The sequence below is a fragment of the Anoplophora glabripennis genome, unplaced genomic scaffold (genome assembly GCF_000390285.2).
Source record: "Anoplophora glabripennis isolate ALB-LARVAE unplaced genomic scaffold, Agla_2.0 scaffold44, whole genome shotgun sequence".
Classification (NCBI taxonomy): domain Eukaryota; kingdom Metazoa; phylum Arthropoda; class Insecta; order Coleoptera; family Cerambycidae; genus Anoplophora; species Anoplophora glabripennis.
The window spans coordinates 625,714-647,064 of record NW_019416229.1 but is presented as its reverse complement, the minus strand read 5'-3'; the positions used below and the strand labels follow the sequence as shown (position 1 = coordinate 647,064).

General features: G+C 32.2%; 1 protein-coding gene across 4 annotated transcripts; it reads left to right on the top strand.

The window, feature by feature from the left end:
- Nucleotides 1-1,078: 1,078 nt before the first annotated feature.
- LOC108917695 (vesicle-fusing ATPase 1-like) lies at nt 1,079-20,055 on the top strand. Of its 4 annotated transcripts, none has more exons than XM_018724429.1 (14): nt 1,079-1,211; nt 1,328-1,416; nt 1,469-1,678; nt 1,992-2,137; nt 2,191-2,329; nt 2,382-2,724; nt 2,838-3,003; nt 3,060-3,229; nt 8,718-8,906; nt 8,977-9,267; nt 9,319-9,503; nt 9,561-9,719; nt 12,878-12,999; nt 19,928-20,055. In XM_018724429.1, the coding sequence occupies exons 1-14, from the start codon at nt 1,209-1,211 to the stop codon at nt 19,942-19,944; spliced, it is 2,229 nt and encodes a 742-aa protein (XP_018579945.1). In that variant the 5' UTR covers nt 1,079-1,208; the 3' UTR covers nt 19,945-20,055. The 4 variants fall into 4 exon arrangements, with proteins under 4 accessions (XP_018579945.1, XP_018579944.1, XP_018579947.1 ...); XM_018724428.1 differs by lacking the exon at nt 19,928-20,055 and adding an exon at nt 13,859-14,065; XM_018724431.1 differs by lacking the exon at nt 19,928-20,055 and adding an exon at nt 13,859-14,065 and having other exon boundaries at nt 12,878-13,033.
- Nucleotides 20,056-21,351: the final 1,296 nt, after the last annotated feature.

The following is a 21,351-nucleotide window of genomic DNA, read 5'->3' as shown; positions in this document are numbered from 1 at the left end:
AGGTAAGTTATAATTAACTATTGACGTAGCCATCTGTTTTCCAACTAATCCTTCAGTTCACAGTCATTATAGACTTAAATAAGTCCATGAACAGATAACTCTTAATAAGGAAACTACTACATATTATTTATAATTATTATAAATAACTAAGCATCAACGGTGAACAGCATTAATATATAATGCACATAAGAGCTCTATTGAACAGCGACCCCGACCATTGTGATAAAAAATGTATTTTTTTAAACCTACTCAGATACATATAAGACTTGGTATAATTGGGTAAATTTATAAACTAGAATTTTGAAACTTGGATTTGACTGGTATCAAATACAAAAAGTAGATGTTGTATACCACATTCCAATAGTACATATGGCTTAATACTAATGAATACTACCATTTATTGAAATCGAAATGCCAAACGGTTCACAAAATTTATTCGGTCTTTTCTATTACTAAAAATAATACTTTTCATGCGGATGAAATGACAAAAAACACGAGTGTCATCAGCAAAACAATACTGTATACAAGATATGAAACCAGAAGGAAAATTGGACATATAAATAAATAATAAACAATAGTTGTCCTAAAATTGAACCTTGTGGGATGCCTTTGTCGCTACTTAGAAATCGTATTGTTCTTGTAAAGCACAGCTTGCTCTACATTTAGATATTTAAGAAAAAAATTGCATTTGTACGTACGTACGTAATTTAATAGTTATAAAACTTAGAGTGATCACTTAACTATATAATGATAAAAATTCACTATAAGTATGTATGTAGTTTAACCTATTTTATCTGTTGCAATCTGTTGAGTCGCAAAAAATTTCCTAATAGTTCATGCTGTTTCAGTTTCTTTTCTTAGTTTTTCATTATCTGTGGTTTCAGTTCAGCCAAGTTAATAGCAAAAAATATTTAAAAATATAGTTATTAATTGCTTTCAAAAGTCCATTACTCATATTCTTAAATTAGAAATTATTTAATTATTTCCAAAATTCATAAATTTAACTATGCATCAATAAAAATGTGCATGATTTTAATTGTATTATAAATATATAGAACTTTTAAGGTTATGTTATGTTGATCTGGTCTGGCAAATAAACCAACTCAGAACTCACAATTCAGTTCAATATTGATTTCTTAAATAATTCCACGAATCTGCATTGCAGTAAGATCTAAATAGTTTTTTGCCTTAATTTATCATTTTACAACATGGTACTTAATTTTTATATTAATATTGCATGATATACCTAGTATAGGTTATATTATCGTCTGTTATCTATAATTTTTAAACATCTGTCTTTTATTCAACTTATATTTCTCCCTTTTAGGCGGTGTTTAAAGTCACTAAGTGTCCAACAGATGATTTATCACTGTCTAACTGTGCAGTAGTAAATGATGCAGATTTTCCTGGAGCAAAGTAAGTTTTTATATTTGTTTCTTCATATTATGGAATCATAATTTTTTTAAAGGCACATTAGAGTCCATACGGGAGGAGGTCCAAACTTTGTATTTTCAATCAAATCACATTCTACTATTCCAAGATATCATGTGGGATTCAGTTTACCACAGAGAAAGTGGGCAGTTTTGTCACTTAACCAAGATATCAATGTGGAACCGTATCACCCAGATGAATATCTATCATCAATTGTTCTGGAAGCTGACTATATGCAAAAGAAAACGTAAGACATTTTCAAATAATACATTGTGTAACGAGTGAGGAAAAGTTGCCAATAGCGCCACGCGGGCGCAGTTGACGGAAAACGCCCAAGTGGCGCTTTGGCAACTTTTCCGAACGAGTTGCACATACTATTTTCTATCACAAGTGCGAGTTGTTATCGGAACTATAGCGTTGCGCTATGAAAATAACATCACGCCGTAGTACTATCTGGCACTTTCCGTGTACGTAACCCCCTACGCTATAGGTCCCATAGCGAGCGCGCGTAATAGAAAATAATTTTCATGGCAAATATGTGAAAATCATTTATATTTTAGAACTTCCCAAGAACAATACGACACTGATGAAATGGCAAAGGAGTTTTTATACAGTTTTCCTAATCAAATTTTCACAGTTGGTCAACAGTTAGCATTTGCCTTTAAAGATAAGAAGCTCTTGCTGCTAGTTATAAAGGATATCGAAGGTAAGCTATTTAAATCCAGTACGAACAAACTATCTAAATATTAGTATTTGTAGCTGTAGGTATTGGTGCGATTAAAGAGGGACGAGAGGCCAAACCAAGGAAGGCAAAGTTAGGTCAGTTAATTCCAAATACGGTGGTTCAGTTTGAAAAAGCAGAAAGTTCCTCACTCAATCTGGTGGGCAAATCGAAAGGGTAAAAATACAGAAGTTTTTATGTCACCTAGTTGTCTTAATGCTTATTTTAGGAAACAAATTCGTCAGTCTATAATCAATCCAGATTGGGACTTTCAGAAAATGGGAATTGGTGGTTTGAGCAATGAATTCAATGCCATATTCAGACGCGCATTTGCATCAAGAGTATTTCCTCCAGAAATTGTGGAACAATTGGGATGCAAACATGTTAAAGGTATTTTACTATATGGACCACCTGGAACAGGAAAAACCCTGATGGCAAGGCAGATTGGTAAAATGTTAAATGCTAGAGAACCCAAAATTGTCAACGGCCCACAAATTTTGGACAAGTATGTTGGTGAATCAGAAGCGAATGTGAGGAGGCTTTTTGCTGAAGCCGAAGAAGAGGAAAAAAGGGTAAGAATTCAAATTTCCACATTATATTTTATTACAAGCCAATTTAAAAATGAGAGTTGGTTAAATTTAAAATTAAGCAATATTTCACATATTATTTGAATCACATTTTTTAGGCAGGCCCCAACAGCGGACTACATATTATAATCTTTGATGAAATCGATGCCATCTGCAAGCAGAGAGGCTCAGTTGCTGGAAATACAGGTGTTCACGACACCGTTGTGAACCAGTTACTTTCCAAAATTGATGGCGTGGAACAACTAAATAACATTCTTGTCATTGGTATGTCCATATTATTATTTTTAAGAAGTCATTAATGAAAATCGCATTTATTCAAGGTATGACCAATAGGAGAGACATGATAGATGAAGCTTTACTCAGACCAGGTAGATTAGAGGTTCAAGTCGAAATCAGTTTGCCAAATGAGGAAGGGAGAGTGCAGATTTTAGATATTCACACGGATAGGATGAAGCGCTTTAAAAAAATTAGTCCAGAAGTCGATTTATATGTAAGCATTTTATTACTCCTTTTACTCAGTTTCGTTTTTTCAAAATAATATAAATGTACTAGTAATTGTCAGATTAAGAAAGAACCAAGTTCATCTTCAAAATACATAATTTTCGAATTAATGAAGAAATTAGTTTATCTTAAGTATTTTTTTGCACGAATGATTATCTCATTATTGTACAGATGTTCTTCACATTCACCAAAACTATAAATTGTTAAATCAGTAGTTACAAGTCACTGCTACTAACTGCCTAAGATCTACAATGAGGACGAAAGAGAAGTTTTAAGAGGTGATACAGTGTAAACTCTTTATAACGTCGTTCGTTATAACGAAAAACTTCCTATAACATAGAAATTATGTCAATTTGGTTGGTTTACGTCAAAACCCATACATTAATACACATTTTATAACGCAATAGCCATTCTCTATTACGAAGAAATATGTTCATATTTAGACGCCAGCAAATATTTACAGAAGTATTTAATAGTGTAATTGTTTTTATAATCAGCTTATAAAAGGTTCCGACTAAATCTTTGAGGTGCCGAAATTTTTAAGAAAGACCCTGAGGGTGCTAATTGCCTCGAACACGTGTGCCATTACTCTTGAATTACATTGTTTCTAGGAAATTTTGCACTCAGTTACTAAACGCACTAGGCACCTATTGTGTATTATCAGTCGTAAACCTACTTTGAAACTGTCAAGATGGCCAGTAAAAGAAAAGTGTTATGTGTTAACGAAAAAGTTTGTTTGATACGTGCGATAGAAAAAGGAGAAAAGAAAAGTAATGTTGGATGACGTTTAGGCCTCAGTCCATCTACTGTTGCTACCATTTGGAGAAACAAAGAAGCAATTCTACAGGCGGAACTGCAGGGAGTGTCTACTAAAAAATTAAGGAAGCCAAAATTCGAAGACTTAGCTCAAACAATGTTGTCGTGGTTTAACAATCAGCGCCAGAATAATGTACCCATCTCGGGGCCAATTGTTAATGCCAAGGCTGAGAAGTTTGCCGAACAACTAGGCATTATTGACTTTAAAGCATCAGAAGGTTGGCTTGGAAAATTTAAGCACCGTCATAATATTACCTACGGTAAAATGAACGGAGAGGATTTTTCCTTCTTTCCTCCATATAACGAAAACACTTTATAACGAAAAAAATCCTCGGTCCCTTAAGATTCGTTAAAAAGAGTTTATACTGTATTGCATTCAACAACTACTACTCTACGGGGCGACACTGCTCATACTTTCATAGTACTTGCAATATAGGTCGCTGTATGTCAATTTTTTTACCCCTTTGAAGGTCTTAGAGCAGGGGTCGGCAAGTAATTTTAGGTGGGGTCCGGATACTTTTAAAAATTTTTAACGAGGTCCAGGAAAAAATCATATTTCTTACAAATTTTCATTTGAACTCAAATTTAATCTGCTTAGTAACCATTAAGAACTCAAAACACTTACACAATTGTAAAATACTAGAAAAAATGATAAGGTTGTCACTCAAACGTAAAAAAACATTTTTTAAATAATTTATTTGAGTAATTTATACTTTCAAACAATTTTTGGCGGTCCAGTATTTTACCTTTCGCGGTCCGGACCTGGACTGCGGTCCGCCAGTTGCCGACCCTTGTCTTAGAGAATTAATAGCAGTCACCAGTAGATATTGCACTCAGTTACATCTTTTACTGATTACTCCTTTCCTGGAGTTAAGTGATCAAAGCAGCTAGTTCGTTCAACGGTTGTCGCAGCTATGGCAACTAACTAACGGGTGGGTTCGGCTGGGTCATGATTCTAGGTGTATTTAATTGTGGTGCAATCCAATACTAGTCTACAGCCCATAGAGTAGTTGTTTCCTCATCTCTTAAATCTTATTCGGGGATATTCCTGAGCATTTCGTTGTACTAAATTCGTACAATTCTGTTTAAAAAAGTATGATAGTACCTGTGTGCAATTTATAATACAATTCAAAATTAACTCGAGGTGAACACCTTTTGATTTCAGTGAATCACAATTTATTCCTTTCATCCTTATTCCTTACTAACATTTATACATTCACGAACATTTAAATTCTCGTCCTATTCCCTATTATATTTCTTTGTTGATTGTACTTCAAGCTGAAAACATTTTCTGCTGGACAATATTCCTTTTTCTTATCGGGTTACTTACAATTTACAAAGTTGTCTCTGGAGTTATTACCTACTCATCAGAGATAAATAGTCTTTGTCTCTGTAAAATAAGTGTATTGGTAATTTCATGTCACAGTAAAAAGACGTTCCCTTAGTCTGGATGTAAAATAAAATTTCAGGTAGATGTTTTTTCCAGATTTTAATTTACGTTTGCAAAATTTATAGTGCCTTAGTGTCTTTGACGGTCATAAGTTATGAAATAGTACAATTGTATAAAATTTAGTGTAATTTTGGAAAAATCTGAGCACATTATTTATTAGTGTGGGAACAACCCTGATCTTAGTTTCACTTTCAGAATTTTGTATATACACTCGATGCAAGATAAAGGTTTCCAACCTAAAAGGCATACTACTTTTAAAGGGGCGAGCCGGTGGACTATTAATAGGAATTTTGGTAGGCATCAATAATTAGGAGCGTGTCATATTTTTTTTGTGTAGGCACATGTGTAACGACAGAACAAAAAATTGCAGGCCTGAAGTATATGCATTATAAAAAGAAAAGAGTATACAGGTTTTGAAATTATTTTGTCTTGCCACATTATTTTTCTTGTCCCTGAGAAAATTAATATTTTGAAATAAGAATTTGTGTCATATTCTGCAGAAAGTAGGTAGATAGGTCATGAAGGCAACAAAATAAAAAAATATTGTAAACTACAGTTTTATTATAACATACAGTTTCGGGAGGAAAGGGAAATATTTTAAGGACGTGTTCTGGAAGTGAAAATAAGTAAATAAGTTCATGACATTATGGGTCTGGAAATGTTTCCTTTTTGAGGTAGATGTAGAAAGAAATTTAAAATCCGTTTTTTTTTAAATATCTCGAAAACGATTTAAGATATTACACTGCCACTATACTATACACCAAAGCTTAGTGTAATATCTTAAATCGTTTTCAAAATATTTAGAAAAACAGGATTTTTTTAAATTTTACATCTATCAGGAAGTATTATGAACTTATTTACCTATTTTGACATCATTTTATAAACAATGAAAAAACAAAACAGTCTAATAATATGTCCAATCACCATCCGAATTAATAACGGCTTGTAATCTGTTTGGCATAGATGTAACAAGGCGTCTTATATAATTCACGTCTATAGTGTTCCAAATATTTTGTATATGTTCCCAGAGCGTATCTCTATTTGGTGAAATATCGTCATACTGTTCATTCAACTCTTTTTCTTTTATAAGAAGTAATTTCCATTTTGTTTCATTCCAAAATATTGATTAGAACCTGAGTTATCACGGCTAAAAGAAAGAATATTAGTCCATATTAATATGTATTTACCTTTTTGAGATTAACAATGGATATTGAGTATACAATAATTTAAAGAAACACACGTTTACTGACGCACGCGCATTGACAATAGCGAACGAAATAATCAATCTTTGTCATAAGCATACGAGTTGTCCACAACTTCGGTACCATGAGTGCGACAAAGCGAACGTGATTTTTTATCTTTGTCCCGGCAGTGTCGTAAGAGCTAAATAAAATTCAAAATATAAAAAGGTAAATAAATTTGTATCTGTCTAAAAGACAAACGTAAAAAAAAATTCGAAGGCAACTTTTCATTATTTTAAATAATCAATCGAATAGAATAGAAATAAAATTGTTTTAGTTTTATTACATCATTAAAATTAACGATTAAAAATTTTAAATTGTTATAACTTTCTTATTAAAAATTAAAAATTATATCTATTTCTCTGAAAAGAAAAGTTACATTTTTTAGAGCAGATTGTAAAAAAAAAATTCCAAAATCATTCATTTTTCTGCTTGTTATGATTTTTTTAAATTTCTGAAATCTTCCCTAAGCTTCCAGCCTCCCTAACTCTGTTAATTTTAATAGTACAAGAAAAAGACAAGAGGCCATTTTTATGTAGAATTGTATGCTTTACAACTTTTATAAGACACTTCAACTGATTTTATTGCAGGCATATACAGTGTTTATTAATGGCGTACAGAAAAAAACCAGAGGCCCATTATGTGGCTAAAATTAAGTAAATTTTGTTACACATACGTAGGCTCTTAAGGCCGCCGTTTCCGAACTGCAGGATTTTCAAAATTACAAAAAAAAATTAAATTTTTAATTTTCTTAAATCCATTCAATCTAACTATTCGTAAGTAGGTAGTAGACGTTTCGCAAGATTTATTAACTGGGATGAATCGATTTTTCTATTGTAATATAAATGTAACTCTTTTAATAGAAACAAAATAATAAACAATGCATACGGGGTCTGTTATAAGAGTTTGACGATTAGTCCCATTTTAAAAATGCCAATCTACCAGGAAAGCATTTTTGTACAAAACTCGTAAAATGTCAGATGTGACGGTAAAATATTGCCACACGAGTTTAATGGGATCTCCCCATATAGACAAGCGGTTAAGCCGTCATATTTCAAACAAAATACGATTCAGATTGGAAACGTTTACCTTGCGTCGAGTGTACATCTACATATGATAGTGTTTGATATTATTGTATTTATAATTATCTTTATTTTGTTAAGTCAGTGTCTTTGGTAGTTATTTATGTACTAAGTCAGTAAAGTGATTCTTTATTGAACGAGACTGAGATTATGAGCCGAGTGAGCAAGGCGAGTAACAGGCGAATTCATTAAAGACACTTTTTTACTGATGTGGTGCATACAATATTTTATCGCCAACTATAAAAATTTATAATTTAAAAAAATGGAGATATTATAACTTATCACTATCATTTTATTATGACAAAGTAAACAGAAAAATAACAAATACAAAACAAATCTACTTATTTTTTGTTAAATTCCTGAAGTCAAAGGAGTTTCAATTATTATTATTATCTATGTTAACAATTTGTAAGCCTTTAGTAGAATTATCATTGGTAATAATTGTATTCTCAGTTTGACCTTCACCTAAAATCTTCTTTGCCATTTTCGTTTTGTTGAGCCCAGATTCTTCAACATAGAATTCTGCAATTGTGTCTCCATGACGTTTTAAATTTTCCTTACTACTGCCTGTGTTGGCATAAAGAGTAATGTATGGCGTTATTGTTTTTCAAAATATTTTCCATGAAGATCAATATGCTTTTACATGCGCTTGAACCAATTTTTGAAGCACTTTTTCTATACCGATTGAGGTACCTCCAAAACATGCTTTCAATTTATCAATTTATGAAGTGTTTGTAATATAATATTTTCCATGCTAAACTATTGCTGCCAATGCAAACGCACACAGTGAAATGAGACTGCGATTTATGTTGTATCGTTAGATGTCAGAAAAATTTTAACATTGAGGAAAATAGGTTCAAAGTGATGAACACTAGGTCTTTCTCTTAGGAACTGGCAGTTTTGACCAAAAATTTCTCTGGTGCCGAGCTGGAAGGTTTGGTCAGAGCAGCGCAATCAACAGCTATGAATAGGTTGATCAAAGCTTCAAGTAAGGTAGAGGTTGATCCTGAGGCTATTGAAAAGCTACTTGTGACACGTACCGACTTTATGCATGCCTTAGAAAATGACATCAAACCTGTAAGTGCAACTTTATATCAAAAGAAACTCGATATCAATCTAAATATTTATTTCTTGGGATGTCATTTAGGCTTTTGGTACTGCTCAAGAAGTCTTAAATCAATGTTTGGCACGTGGAGTTATTAATTGGGGACCTCCAGTTACGAATATCCTGGAGGATGGTATGCTATTCATTCAGCAGGCCAGAGCGACAGATACTTCAGGTTTAGTATCGGTGTTGATCGAAGGACCTCCAAATTCAGGAAAAACTGCACTGGCCGCCCAATTAGCGAAGAATTCCGACTTTCCGTTTGTTAAGGTCTGCTCTCCTGAAGAGATGGTGGGCTTTACGGAAACGGCAAAATGTCTTACAATTCGTAAAGTAAGTTTTACAGAGGTTTGTATTATTTTAGAAATATCCGTTTGATTTCAGATTTTTGACGATGCATACCGTTCAACCTTAAGTTGTATTCTAGTCGATAACATTGAGAGATTATTAGACTACGGCCCGATTGGGCCCAGGTATTCCAATTTGACTTTGCAAGCTCTTTTGGTGCTACTCAAAAAACAACCCCCTCCGGGCAAAAAATTGCTTATTTTGTGTACGTCGAGTAGAAGGTTTGTTTTTTTTTGTCTATCACAATTAGCATATATGATTGTTTTCTGATTTTATAGGCAAGTATTGGAAGAGATGGAGATGCTGTCTGCTTTCACCGCCGTTCTGCATGTACCAAACCTTTCCAAGGCAGAACATTTATTGAATGTTTTAGAAGCTTCTGACGTATTTACCAATCAGGAACTGAAACAAATCACTCACCAGATACACGGAAAAAGGTAAAATAAAAATGTAATGTAAAAATATAACCTCTATTTATGGATATTTCTGAACAGCGGATACCTCGAAATTACGGAAAATTTTGCTTTCACAGGATTTTACCATGAGATTTTGTAATAATAATAATAATAATAATAATAATAATAATAATAATAATAGGAAAGTTAGAGGAAATAAAAATAAATAAGAGAGTACGAACATTGAATTTTATATTTCAGGAATAGAGAACAAAAAAAGAAATTATTCATCTCGTATGCCTTTGTTGTTTTTCAAAATGTCCTCCATGAAGATCAATACCCTTTTGCATTCGCTTGAGCCAATTTTCGAAATACTTTTTCCATACCGATTGAGGTACCCCCAAAACATGCATTTTGCACGCATCAACCTTCAGGCATTGAAGAGCGTTGACCTGTAATTTATTTTTTGATTTGCAGGAAAGAAAAAAAGTCATTGGGTACTAAATCAGGACTGTACTGTGGATGACTCATCAATTTGACCTTTTCAATTTTCAAAAAGTCTTGTTTGGGTTGCATTGTCTTGCGTGGGGAATGATGCATCTTCAGCAGTTGGCTTCTTTTATTTTTCCAAAGACTTCTATCACGCAAATGTTATATACCATTCAGAAATGACCATCCAACATTGCACTAATGGTACAGTTACCATATATCCGGCTTTTTCGAATAAACAGGCAACCATTTGTTTTCTGGAACAATTGATTTTGGACGACCTTCAAGAAATTCGTCGGTGAGCGAACCATGCCTGGATTCCGTGTGCCACCAATAAACAATGCTTTTATGTTGGTGCTTCATCACCAAAAGCCGATTTAAGTTCATCGATGCACTGTTGTTGAGATAATCCATGTTGAAAGTTGTAAAAAATAATCACATAGAAATGTTCACAATTAATTAAATTTTTTTGTTGAAATAATTTTTTTAAGTCTTTGTAAACAACACAAATAGCGCCTGTATGTCAAAACGTTCTGAATACAGAACTATACTGACAAAAAGTTGAACTTTACGATAAGTACATCGGTTGTCAGATGGCAGCACCAGGATTGTCCATTCCCGAAATATAAAAGGCAACTCTCGTATAAGAACAGTAGTATACAGGCTGTTACAAATTCGCTTCTCACTACAGGGATCTCGGAAACGGTAAGAGGTATGAAGTAGCTTAAATGGGGGCAAAGTTGGGTAATCAGGGGACCAACATTATGCCTCTAAAAAATCAAGGTGAACATGATTAGTTTTTGAAATATTTGAAAAAGAACGAAATTTTGGAAATCTGTTTTTGTTTCATTTCAGCTTTGAGGTGATATTGAAAAAAGAAGAACACTTTCTCATGGCCACTTTTTGCCCTCTATCGAATAGCATAATCAATTTTTATATGTAACGTTTCGTCTCTCCAGGACCGTTATCAACTTTATTTTTTTAAATACGACCCTAGAAATTTTATTACATTTTTTGCAAGCCATCATGACCCCCAATATTGTACTGCTTCAGCCCAAACCAGATTCAGACGTTTTGTCTCGAAAAATTCATCTTCAGTATATTCGTTCTAAATTTATCTAAATTTTTTATTTAGATTTCTTTGTCTATTGAATTATCGTACACTGTAAGTGTTGTTAGACCCCGTGAAATCCATCTCCCGTGTGGATGGAGTGGGGAAGCGAGAGTAGTGCGTTGCTCAAACAAATGCCGAATCAACGAGATTTAAAAATCGCATAACTCAGGATTCGCGTAAGTCGGGGTATTACTGTATATTGGAAAATAATGATGATATTAAAAAACTTTTTTTCAAATATTATTATGACTAATTTAGATTTAAAAACACACTCAATAATTGATGATTTAATAACTGAAAATTCAAATATTTCTATTATTGATTGTATTGATATATTCAGTGATGAAATAGAAACCAAAATCGGAGAAGAGGATCTTGTAAATGTTATTTCAAGTACAGTCAAAGCTCCTTATTCACGGTACCCATATTTGTGAATTCACTATTCGCAGATCAAAAAATTGTGACCACGTCCCGTATTCACAGGTGAAAATTTCTGTATTTGCGGATCCAAAACTAATAATACATATTATATTTTTGGAATAATGTGTGTTTATTTGTCAAAATAAACAAGTAGGTATCAAAATATTTATAAACAAACAAATTTTAATGTCGTGAAGCCGAAAGTCGTTTGACAAAAGCTCCGCTCGTCTACACGTGCGATTATGGCCGCCTACGCCACGAGTGGTGTCAAGTCTATACTTCAATTTTTCATTTATCGCAGTAATAATATGTCTTTTCAGCTCTTTTCGGAATTAATAATAACGAATAAAGGTAATTTAAAAAGAAAATTAGTTCCTATGAGGAAAAAAGCCGTGTGTAAATTCAAACGTTAACTGCAAACATTTTGCAAGTTGCAAACAGGGACGGGACGGCTTTGAACTGATAGAAACAAGCGATGAAGATTTGACTGAAACTGACTTGGAGAAAGTGTTAAATCTCCATTCCGTGAAAGAGGAAGCTTCAACGAGCACTGAAAATGTGACATTAAGTTTAAAAAACCTGAGTGCAAGTTTACGGATGGCAAATAAGCTTTGTGATTTCTTCATAAGAATTGATCCGTCTATGGGAAGAAGTCTTGTTTTTAAAAGGCAAATTGAAAATGCCACAGCTGAATATCAATCCGAATTAAAATGTCTTATTAGCTGCAAAACAAGAAAAAATTATTAAGTTCTTTAAATCATTCCCTAAGCTAGAAAATAATAATTAATATTGCTAAAATTTATCTAAATAAATTACTTTTATTATGATATTTTTTTATTATTTTGCAACATTGGAATGTATCCCCTATATTTTCATGCAAAATGCCACACTGTATTCGCGGATTCCGTATTTGTGGTACATTTTCAGAATGTATTCCTAGCTTTGACTATATTTCAGAAGCCGCAAAATATTACATCTTGAGAATTTTTTTTTTGTGCTCTAGCAATTCTAATATCGCTAAGAATATTTCTCAAGCTCTCAAACAAAACAAATGACAATTAAAAATTATTTCAAAATATATATGTTCACACAATATTATTATCGAAGCTTTTTTCTTCCGTGTATTCTGCTATTGGGAGGTTATATTGTATATTAATTTTTATGTACGACTTTTCAGGATTTTCATCGGCGTAAAGAAACTGTTGGCTCTAATAGACATGGCTAGGCAAACAGACGAGAGAGTTAGAGTCGTGAAGCTCATCACTAAGCTGGAAGAAGACGGAGCGTTAGAGGACCCAGGTATGGCCTAAGAGGTGGCAGAATCTCGTTGACTGTAAGTTAGCAATACTTTACCGAAAGTAGTCAATTGTGGCATTTACTAGGGATGTCTAGGTATTATAGATATTAAAGTATTTTCGATATCGTTGCATTTGTAATTTATATATTTTTCTGGATGGCGCACAAGCTTTGAGCCACGTTAATCAGAGGATTTGTTAAAGTTTCTCACACGAAGTGTGGGTTTATTTTAGAATAATATAATTATTTATCATTTTAAATTATCTCTTTTAAAAGTGGTCTAATTACGGCTTATACACTAATATTAATATACAGCACCCTTCCCAAACGAATTAATATTTTGTTAGGTTCTTTTAGTGTTTTGTATTTACCAAAAAAATTTCTATGGTTTATTTATTGCTGTCTTTTTTATAAATAAAAGAAATAAGAAAAATTTCCTTACCTCAGGCTTTATATGTATAGCTGTGCTGTTTACACTTAAAAAAAGTGTATAGTTTTTTAAAATGTGATATGTATATTTATGCATGTTCATAGTTGATTTTATTTAATAATCACCATTTTATTTATGTGTTAAAGTAAGATATATTTATATTTCTAGTGAGAAATTGTTTTAATTCCTGCTGCTATTCATAAAGTGGTTTCTTGCTAATAGGACGGACTAAGCAAAATTAAGAGTCTTTAAAAAAGCAAACCTGATATCTTTCCCACAATCATAACTCTTGAACAACAAAGGCCGAGTTATAAATCACTGTTATGTTTATTCTAGGATTCTGTCCCTGTCATCAAATATCCAAGGACAGACATCCAAGAAACCTAAAAAACTGTATAATTTAGTAATGTTTAAATTAAAAATTTGTTTTAGGACTCTCCTCTTTGGATCTGTAGTTAAAGAAACCCTCTTGAATAGCTTTAAAGTAATTCCCTAATTAATTAAATAAAATTGTTAGTCACAAAGCAATCTATTGTGTTAGTAATAATTTCTGTAGATTTGATGCACATAGGATTAGGCTATTGATTATATCCAAAAAAAAAAAAAACAGAGTTAAAAGGAACTATGACATTCAAGCAAGCAATTTTATTGCATGAATCGTTCAAAGGGTCATTTTAGATGAAAAAAACGCGGAGTGCTTTAAATAAGAGGGTGGAAATTGGAGATAGGGGTGAAAATGCACCCCTTTCAGTTTTTTAATTGTAGCTCGAAAACAAAGCAAAATTTAGCTATAATTTATAGGAAAAATTATTTAGAAAATTGAATTTCCCATGGAAAAAGCTTATTTAAAAAATTTAAAAGGAAAATTTTATGCAAAAAAATCGTTAATAAACAATTTGAAAAAAAGCAAAACTTAGATTTTCTGATTTTTTTTTTACTTTTTTGCCTAGTTTTTTTTTGAGTGAAGTTGAAGTATTAAATTGCAGTTTTTTAAATATAGCACGAAAACGAAGCAAAATTTCGGTATAGTTCATAGGAAAAATTTTGTAAAGAATTGAATTTCCCATCGAAATGGATTATTTAAAAAATGTAAAAGGAAAATTTTATGCAAAAAATCGTTAATAAACAATTTTAATGAAAGCAAAAAATAAGATTTTTTGATTTTTTAACTTTTTTAATAAAATAATTTATTAAAAACTTGAGAATTTAAGTACAATAAAGTTTATTAATAATGTATATACGGTGTGTCCACGGATGGAGTTGACAAGAGGAGAAACTCTTTTGTTTTTGATTTTATTGAAAAATGTCACTTTATAAAAACTTCTGCCCCTCGAAAAAATGAGACTGGCATACAAACATCTTAGATTAGATATACAGGGTGCTCATAAATTAGAAATACACGAAAATACTCAAGAGAGAAGTACTATTATTTATTATTTTACACATTTTTATAGAACAAATCTGTTTATAACCTCAAATAATGTTCTAATGCAAATTTTAAAATAAAAATTTCAATTTTGACTATATGTATAGCTACTTCCCACCTCAAAAATTGAAATTTTGATTTTAAAATTTGCATTAGGACATTATTTGAGATTATAAACAGATTTGTTTTATAAAAATGTTGTGTAAAATAATAAATAATGGTACTTCTCTCTTGAGTATTTTCGTGTTTTTTTAATTTATGAGCACCCTGTATATCTAATCTAAGATGTTTGTATGACAGTCTCATTTTTTCGAGGGGCAGAACTTTTTATAAAGAGCAACATTTTTCGATAAAGTCAAAAACAAAAGAGTTTCTCCTCTTGTCAACTCCATCCGTGGACACACTGTATATACATTATTAATAAACTTTATTGTACTTAAATTCTCAAGTTTCACTAAATTATTTTATTAAAAAAGTAAAAAAAATCTGAAAATTGAATTTTTTGCTTTTTTCAAATTGTTTATTAACGATTTTTTTGCATAAAATTTTCCTTTTCCAATTTTTTCAATCCTCTAAAAAATGTTTCCTATGAACTATAGCGAAAAGTTGCTTCGTTTTCGAGCTACAATTAAAAAACTGAAAGGGGTGCATTTTCACCCCTATCTCCAATTTCCACCCTCTAAGCACTCCGCGTTTTTTCATCTGATATTATCATTTGAACGATTCATGTAATAAAATATCTTGAACCTCATAGTTCCTTTTAAAATCCTATATTCAATAGCCTAGATTGCCGAGACAACACAATACTCTCAGATAGTTAAGGTGTTTTGTTATGACTAATTTTTCTATGAGTTTTAGGAATTTGTAGTTTTAAGGCGACCTACTTAGTAGTGTGCTAGAAAACGAGCCCGATTCTACATTAAATATTTAGGGAAAGAAGTGTTATATTTTGCAAATTCTTGCACTACTTTAAATGTCTAAAGGATAAGTTATTATTCCATTAATTAGCGAATGTATGTATTGTATTATATAATTTTACACTAACGGGTATTACTTTCATTTAAAGGTCAGATTATTGGATGTTAGCAATGTACAGTGTTAATGCCTAAAAAATATTGTTAATTAAATAGCTACCAAACAGAAATAGTAAATATAAGAGAATTCCCATGTCGTTTCTTATGTATACCTTCAAATCTAGTCCCGACTTTGGCAAGACAACATGGTACGGGGTGAGTCAAGTGTGTGTAGTCAAACCTCAACGGTCAATAGAAAACCTAATTTTACGAAAAACTGCATATAAATATAGGTGGTGGAACGCTCGTTTTCGAGATACAGTAAAAAAAATACAGTAAAAAAAAAAATCGCATTTATTCAAATATCTCTTAGGATGTTCGACTTGACTGGTGAATATTAGGATAATGATTTCACTGAATTGATTTATAAATATTTAAACTAGTGGTGGAGATTCAGGAAGGGGAGCACTATTATATCCAGCGGTCTTCAAACTTTTACAACGTGCGGAACCCCGCCAACATTTCGATTTTTTTGAGGAATGCCTACACCTAAAAAAAATTTTCGAACACATTTTTTACTGATTTAATATATTTATAAATATGTACTATGATTAACAAAATAAATATTCCTCTAAGTAAAAATTAAAGTAAAACTAAAGTTAAAGTAAATATTTATTGAGTAATTAAAAAAAGGGTAAATATCATCAAAGACTGGGATGTGCTTGAATATTTGTTCATAATATATTAAAATCAGGTGCTATTGTCATAAGTTGCAATCGCATTTCAAATTTTATATTAAGCGCATTGCGACACTTTGTTTTTGTCGCTACGTACATGGAAAATGATTTTTCGCACAGGTACGTAATTATTGCAAAAGGCATTAATACATTTATTGCTTGGTCAGCAATTTCAGGACATTCGTTATAAATCTCTAGCCAAAATCAAAGGAAAGGTGACGAAAACAACGTGAAGAACGCTGCGCTAGGAGCAATTTTTGACTGTCGCAGAAACCCCAGCGAGGATCGCTCAAAAAGTTTTCGACAAATCGACTTGAAATTGTGTACAGAGCTTTACAATAACATAACTCAATAAATATCGTAGGGATTTTTCGATTGATTAACAATGTTCATTGTTATTAACAATTTAATGCAAAATTTTTAGTCATTTTTCGATATATATTTTTCTAATATTCACTAAATCAACAATTATTAATATTTTTAAATTTTCCTACAATGTTCCCTTCAATCAGATCGGTATTTTTCGAGATATAGCAGTATCAAATATCCAATAATAATAAAAATATTTATATTTATAAATTTCAATTTTAATCAATAGATAAACAATTACCACAACCGAGTTACAAAAATTATATAAAATTTCTATCATGTGCTGTTAAACATGCTTCAGCATATTGTGCTACTGCTCTAATGGAGTTGCGTATCATCACTGGTGTTATTTGCTATATTGATTAAAATAGGCAGATCTGCAAGTGATTCAAATTTGCTACCAACGTTTTTAGAAAGCCTCAAAAGAAAAAATCACATGGCATTAGATCTGGAGAACGAGGTGGCTAAGCAAATGGACCGCCTCTGCCAAGCCAACGTCCAGGAAAAGTATTATTTAGGTAATCACAACGTGCTGAAGCATTTTTAGCAGCAAATGGTGCAAATTTTGAACAATTCGTTTGTCGTAACTGTTTATCAAATGATTAAAAATTGAAAATTTTTATTTTTAGATATTTAAAACTGCCCTATCTCGAAAAACATCGGTTTAATTGAAAAATGATAGAGACATTTTTTATGACCTTATCTAGCTTAACATGATCCCACAGTCTGTGTTTATTTTTAAAATATTGTAATAATTCAAATCCATATATATTTTATTATGAAATGAAAACTGTTGTGGTTGCTTTGAAGCAAACCTCAGCTGTTCACAGGGAATGTGCCAGCCAAGTGTTTATTTGTCCTTGAGATAATGTGATTTATGAGTATATACAAAGGGGATGCGAAACCGAAACTAAGAGAGGTTGTTCTTTGTGACAGTGGTGCCTGGCCACTTCAGTGACCGGATAAGTTTGATTTTTATAACTGTGTGCTAGCTTGAATACAATTGTTTAATGATTTGTGAATTTGTGAGTAATATGCCATACTCCTTTATGTTTATGAAAACCCCATGCACGCGGTGTTCCCGGCCTAATTAGAGTCTGTGGTTCCTTCGAAGTGTGCCTTCTTACCTGCGCTTCGATTGACACATACTGGGTGGTGTTGAACTAAGTGGCATAATAATAGTATGACTCACACACCCGGTAGTTGGGATGCTTACTAGTTGGCGTCCGGGGGAGCCTCGACTCATTTTAGGTGACACTAGCTAGTTGTTAAAGAACGAATGATACATATTTGCTAATTACTATAATGGTAACGTATGGAAGGATATACCTGGAGTCCTAGAGTTAGGGGGAGTGTAACCTCCCGATAAATTGCCTATTATTTGTTTTTATTGACAGAACAGTAACTTTGATAATTGTTTCGTATACCCTCTTAATTTCTGGCGAATGACCCGGCTGTTGTTAAGATAAACTGCTTTCTGACGACGCATGTATAAAAGGTAATAATACCAACAATAACGTCTATTTTACAATGTACAATTAAACTTGTTCTCAACACTATATCTTGTATCGACTTTTCCTAGAAAATTCCCGAATCACCTTTTTTTTACCAATCTCTAGAGTAGCGTTACCCCTTCAGAATTTCAGTGCTATTGAGTATTTTGGAAATTGGATAAATGCATTTAATTTCAGTTTGAATATCTAGCAAAAAAGTGTCGCACAATGTCAAGCAATTTTCGAGGTATTTTATTTTTAAATTTAAAATCATAAATAACTACAAAACTATTTGTATACAAATACANTTTCAGTGCTATTGAGTATTTTGGAAATTGGATAAATACATTTAATTCCAGTTTGAATATCTAGCAAAAAAGTGTCGCACAATGTCAAGCAATTTTCGAGGTATTTTATTTTTAAATTTAAAATCATAAATAACTACAAAACTATTTGTATACAAATACAGTAATCCAAAATAATCAAGGCCCTTTAATTTTCTGGGGAAAAGTAATCCCCCTAAAGATGTAACCCAAGCTATCCAGCCTCAGTCGAAGGTTCGTCCCTTTGGGTTTTTTGCTGAGAATCTCTATTGTCTTTAACGGCTACTCCGTTATCTAATTATAAGATTAATAAATAAATAGAAAAATAGTTTTTAATTGTCACCTCGTAATTTTTTTTTTTATATTTACTAACAGGACCTGGGGGGGATGGCTGATCATATTCGTTCGTGGCGCAAAATTTAGAAATACATCCCTGGTACAAAACAGTACTGTCAGTAGCCTAAGTTTCATCAATCAACGTCAAACATCTTCAGAGATATTTAATTAAATGTGATTATATTTTAAATATCATCAACACTATGTTGAAAACAAAGCATTGTATGACCTACGTTTACATGAACTTTTTTAGAATTAGTAAGTTTACAGACTGTTAAAGTTTGACTAGAAAAAGTTGCTGATAATATACTTTAATATTATCAGCTATAAAATGGTTTTAAATTCACAGTAACAATAATGTAACTTTCATTATTTAAATAATCTGTTGGCTTACTAAACAAATAAGAGTTATCTAATCAAAATATTAACAAAATATTACCATTTAAATTGTTATAACTGTTGTATAATATTTAGATTACTCATTTTTGTGTAGCATTTTGATATCTAAAGTCATGTCAGTTATATATGGTATATAAAAAAATATATAGATGCAGCTACACTTTATTGGGCTATAAATATCCAAAATGATTGTCTTAGATGTATAGATAGCTAATAAATTTACTTGCGTACATTTGAAAACATGTCAGTCAGGTTTGCGATTAGATTTCTACTAAATTTTCTGTTTATTAAAAAAGAAGCCGCCATTGGCGCAAAAAATTCAAATAAATTCCCACTCCCCTCCCCACCCATTCGCGCCCAGGATGAATAATAGACAAATTTCAACGAGGTTATCGATCCTTTCAGAATTTTGTCGGTTGTGACGTCCTGCAGCCAGTAACTCGGATGACGTCATGCAAGTAATCCCATCCAAGGTTTGTCAATGCGTCCTTGACCACATCACACACTCAAGGTTGGTACAGATCAAGTTCGGATCGGACTATTGTAAGTGGAAGTAGGCGTGACGTATAGCTAACGAGCAGCGTTCAACTGTTTCGAGCATGCTCGGTACGTTTCCTGTCTGTTTTGCAGAAAAAATTTAATTTCTCTCCAGAAGTTGGTAGATACTACTGTTTATTTAAATTAGTTTTTAGAGTTGAGTTTTTCAACTGATGGTGGTAGGTATTTCTTTTATTAAATACTGAATAAAAAAAAAAGAAATACTGATTTTTAGATTTGTTATTATTACCTAGAAATGCAGTATATGCAAATGGACCAGGCTTGCTTTAAATGCCCCCAGAGCTGCTCGGCTTTTTTTTAAACTGCTTTGTATTAGATATCAATAGTGGCATATGAGGAGGGCATTTGGAGGTCAAAATCCCCTACCAGTAATTCCCGTTCAAAAAACATAATACGCTCAGCGGCAGAATTCTATAGACGTCATATCATATACAGGATAGCGCATAAGACTCGCAATGGTTTAAATAATGATTAATTCTTTTTTCAGTAATATTTTGTTATTTTTATTTTAATGTTTAATGCATTGTTTGGAAATAATAGCCCTTTTCTTTTACTCATGATTTCGGAATCATAACGTGTTACAATCCGCTGAAAACCAGTCAGATTGCTAGATATCGGATCATAACGCGTTATGATTCCGAAATCATGAGTAAAAGAAAACGGCCAATGTGTACGTTATATTTTGAAAATTACTACGCCTCGCTAATGGCGGCCATTTTGAGCAGACGATCGAATACTATCACGATTTTATAATTTCAACTGGCTTACTCATTCACCTGATTTAAAGGCTCCCGACCTTTTTCTTTGGAGCTACTTATACAAGGTTAATAAAAGTTATTCATTATTTAAACCATATCGGGACATATACACAAGTTTTTACTCACGCGTACTTTAACGACGTTATCAGTACTAATTTTAAAAAAATATGATGGACTTAATGAGAATCATTCAGGGATCCAATTTACAGTTCAAAGTGAGAAGTGTAATAAAAAATTATATTAGGTACCCGTGTTCCTAGTTCTGTTTAATTTTAACGTTGATGTGTTAGGAACATATTTTTTCAAATGAAAAATTATGTTAATAATTTTTATTCTAATACCAGATTCAGTTTTATTGATCTTCTACTAAGTTGTTTTTAAAATGGATGCAAGATCATCCGAATATATCACCCTGTATATGTGTAATCAAACTGGCCCGAATTGTACGATCGGTTTCCAGTGGATATAAGATATAAGCAATAATTGTTAACGTTACGTTATAGTACGCGTAGA

Coding starts and splice junctions, on each gene's coding strand:
- LOC108917695 (XM_018724428.1), top strand. Junction 9,504..9,560: donor TTGTGTACGTCGAGTAGAAG/GTTTGTTTTTTT, acceptor CTGATTTTATAG/GCAAGTATTGGAAGAGATGG. Junction 13,000..13,858: donor CGGAGCGTTAGAGGACCCAG/GTATGGCCTAAG, acceptor AATTTGTTTTAG/GACTCTCCTCTTTGGATCTG.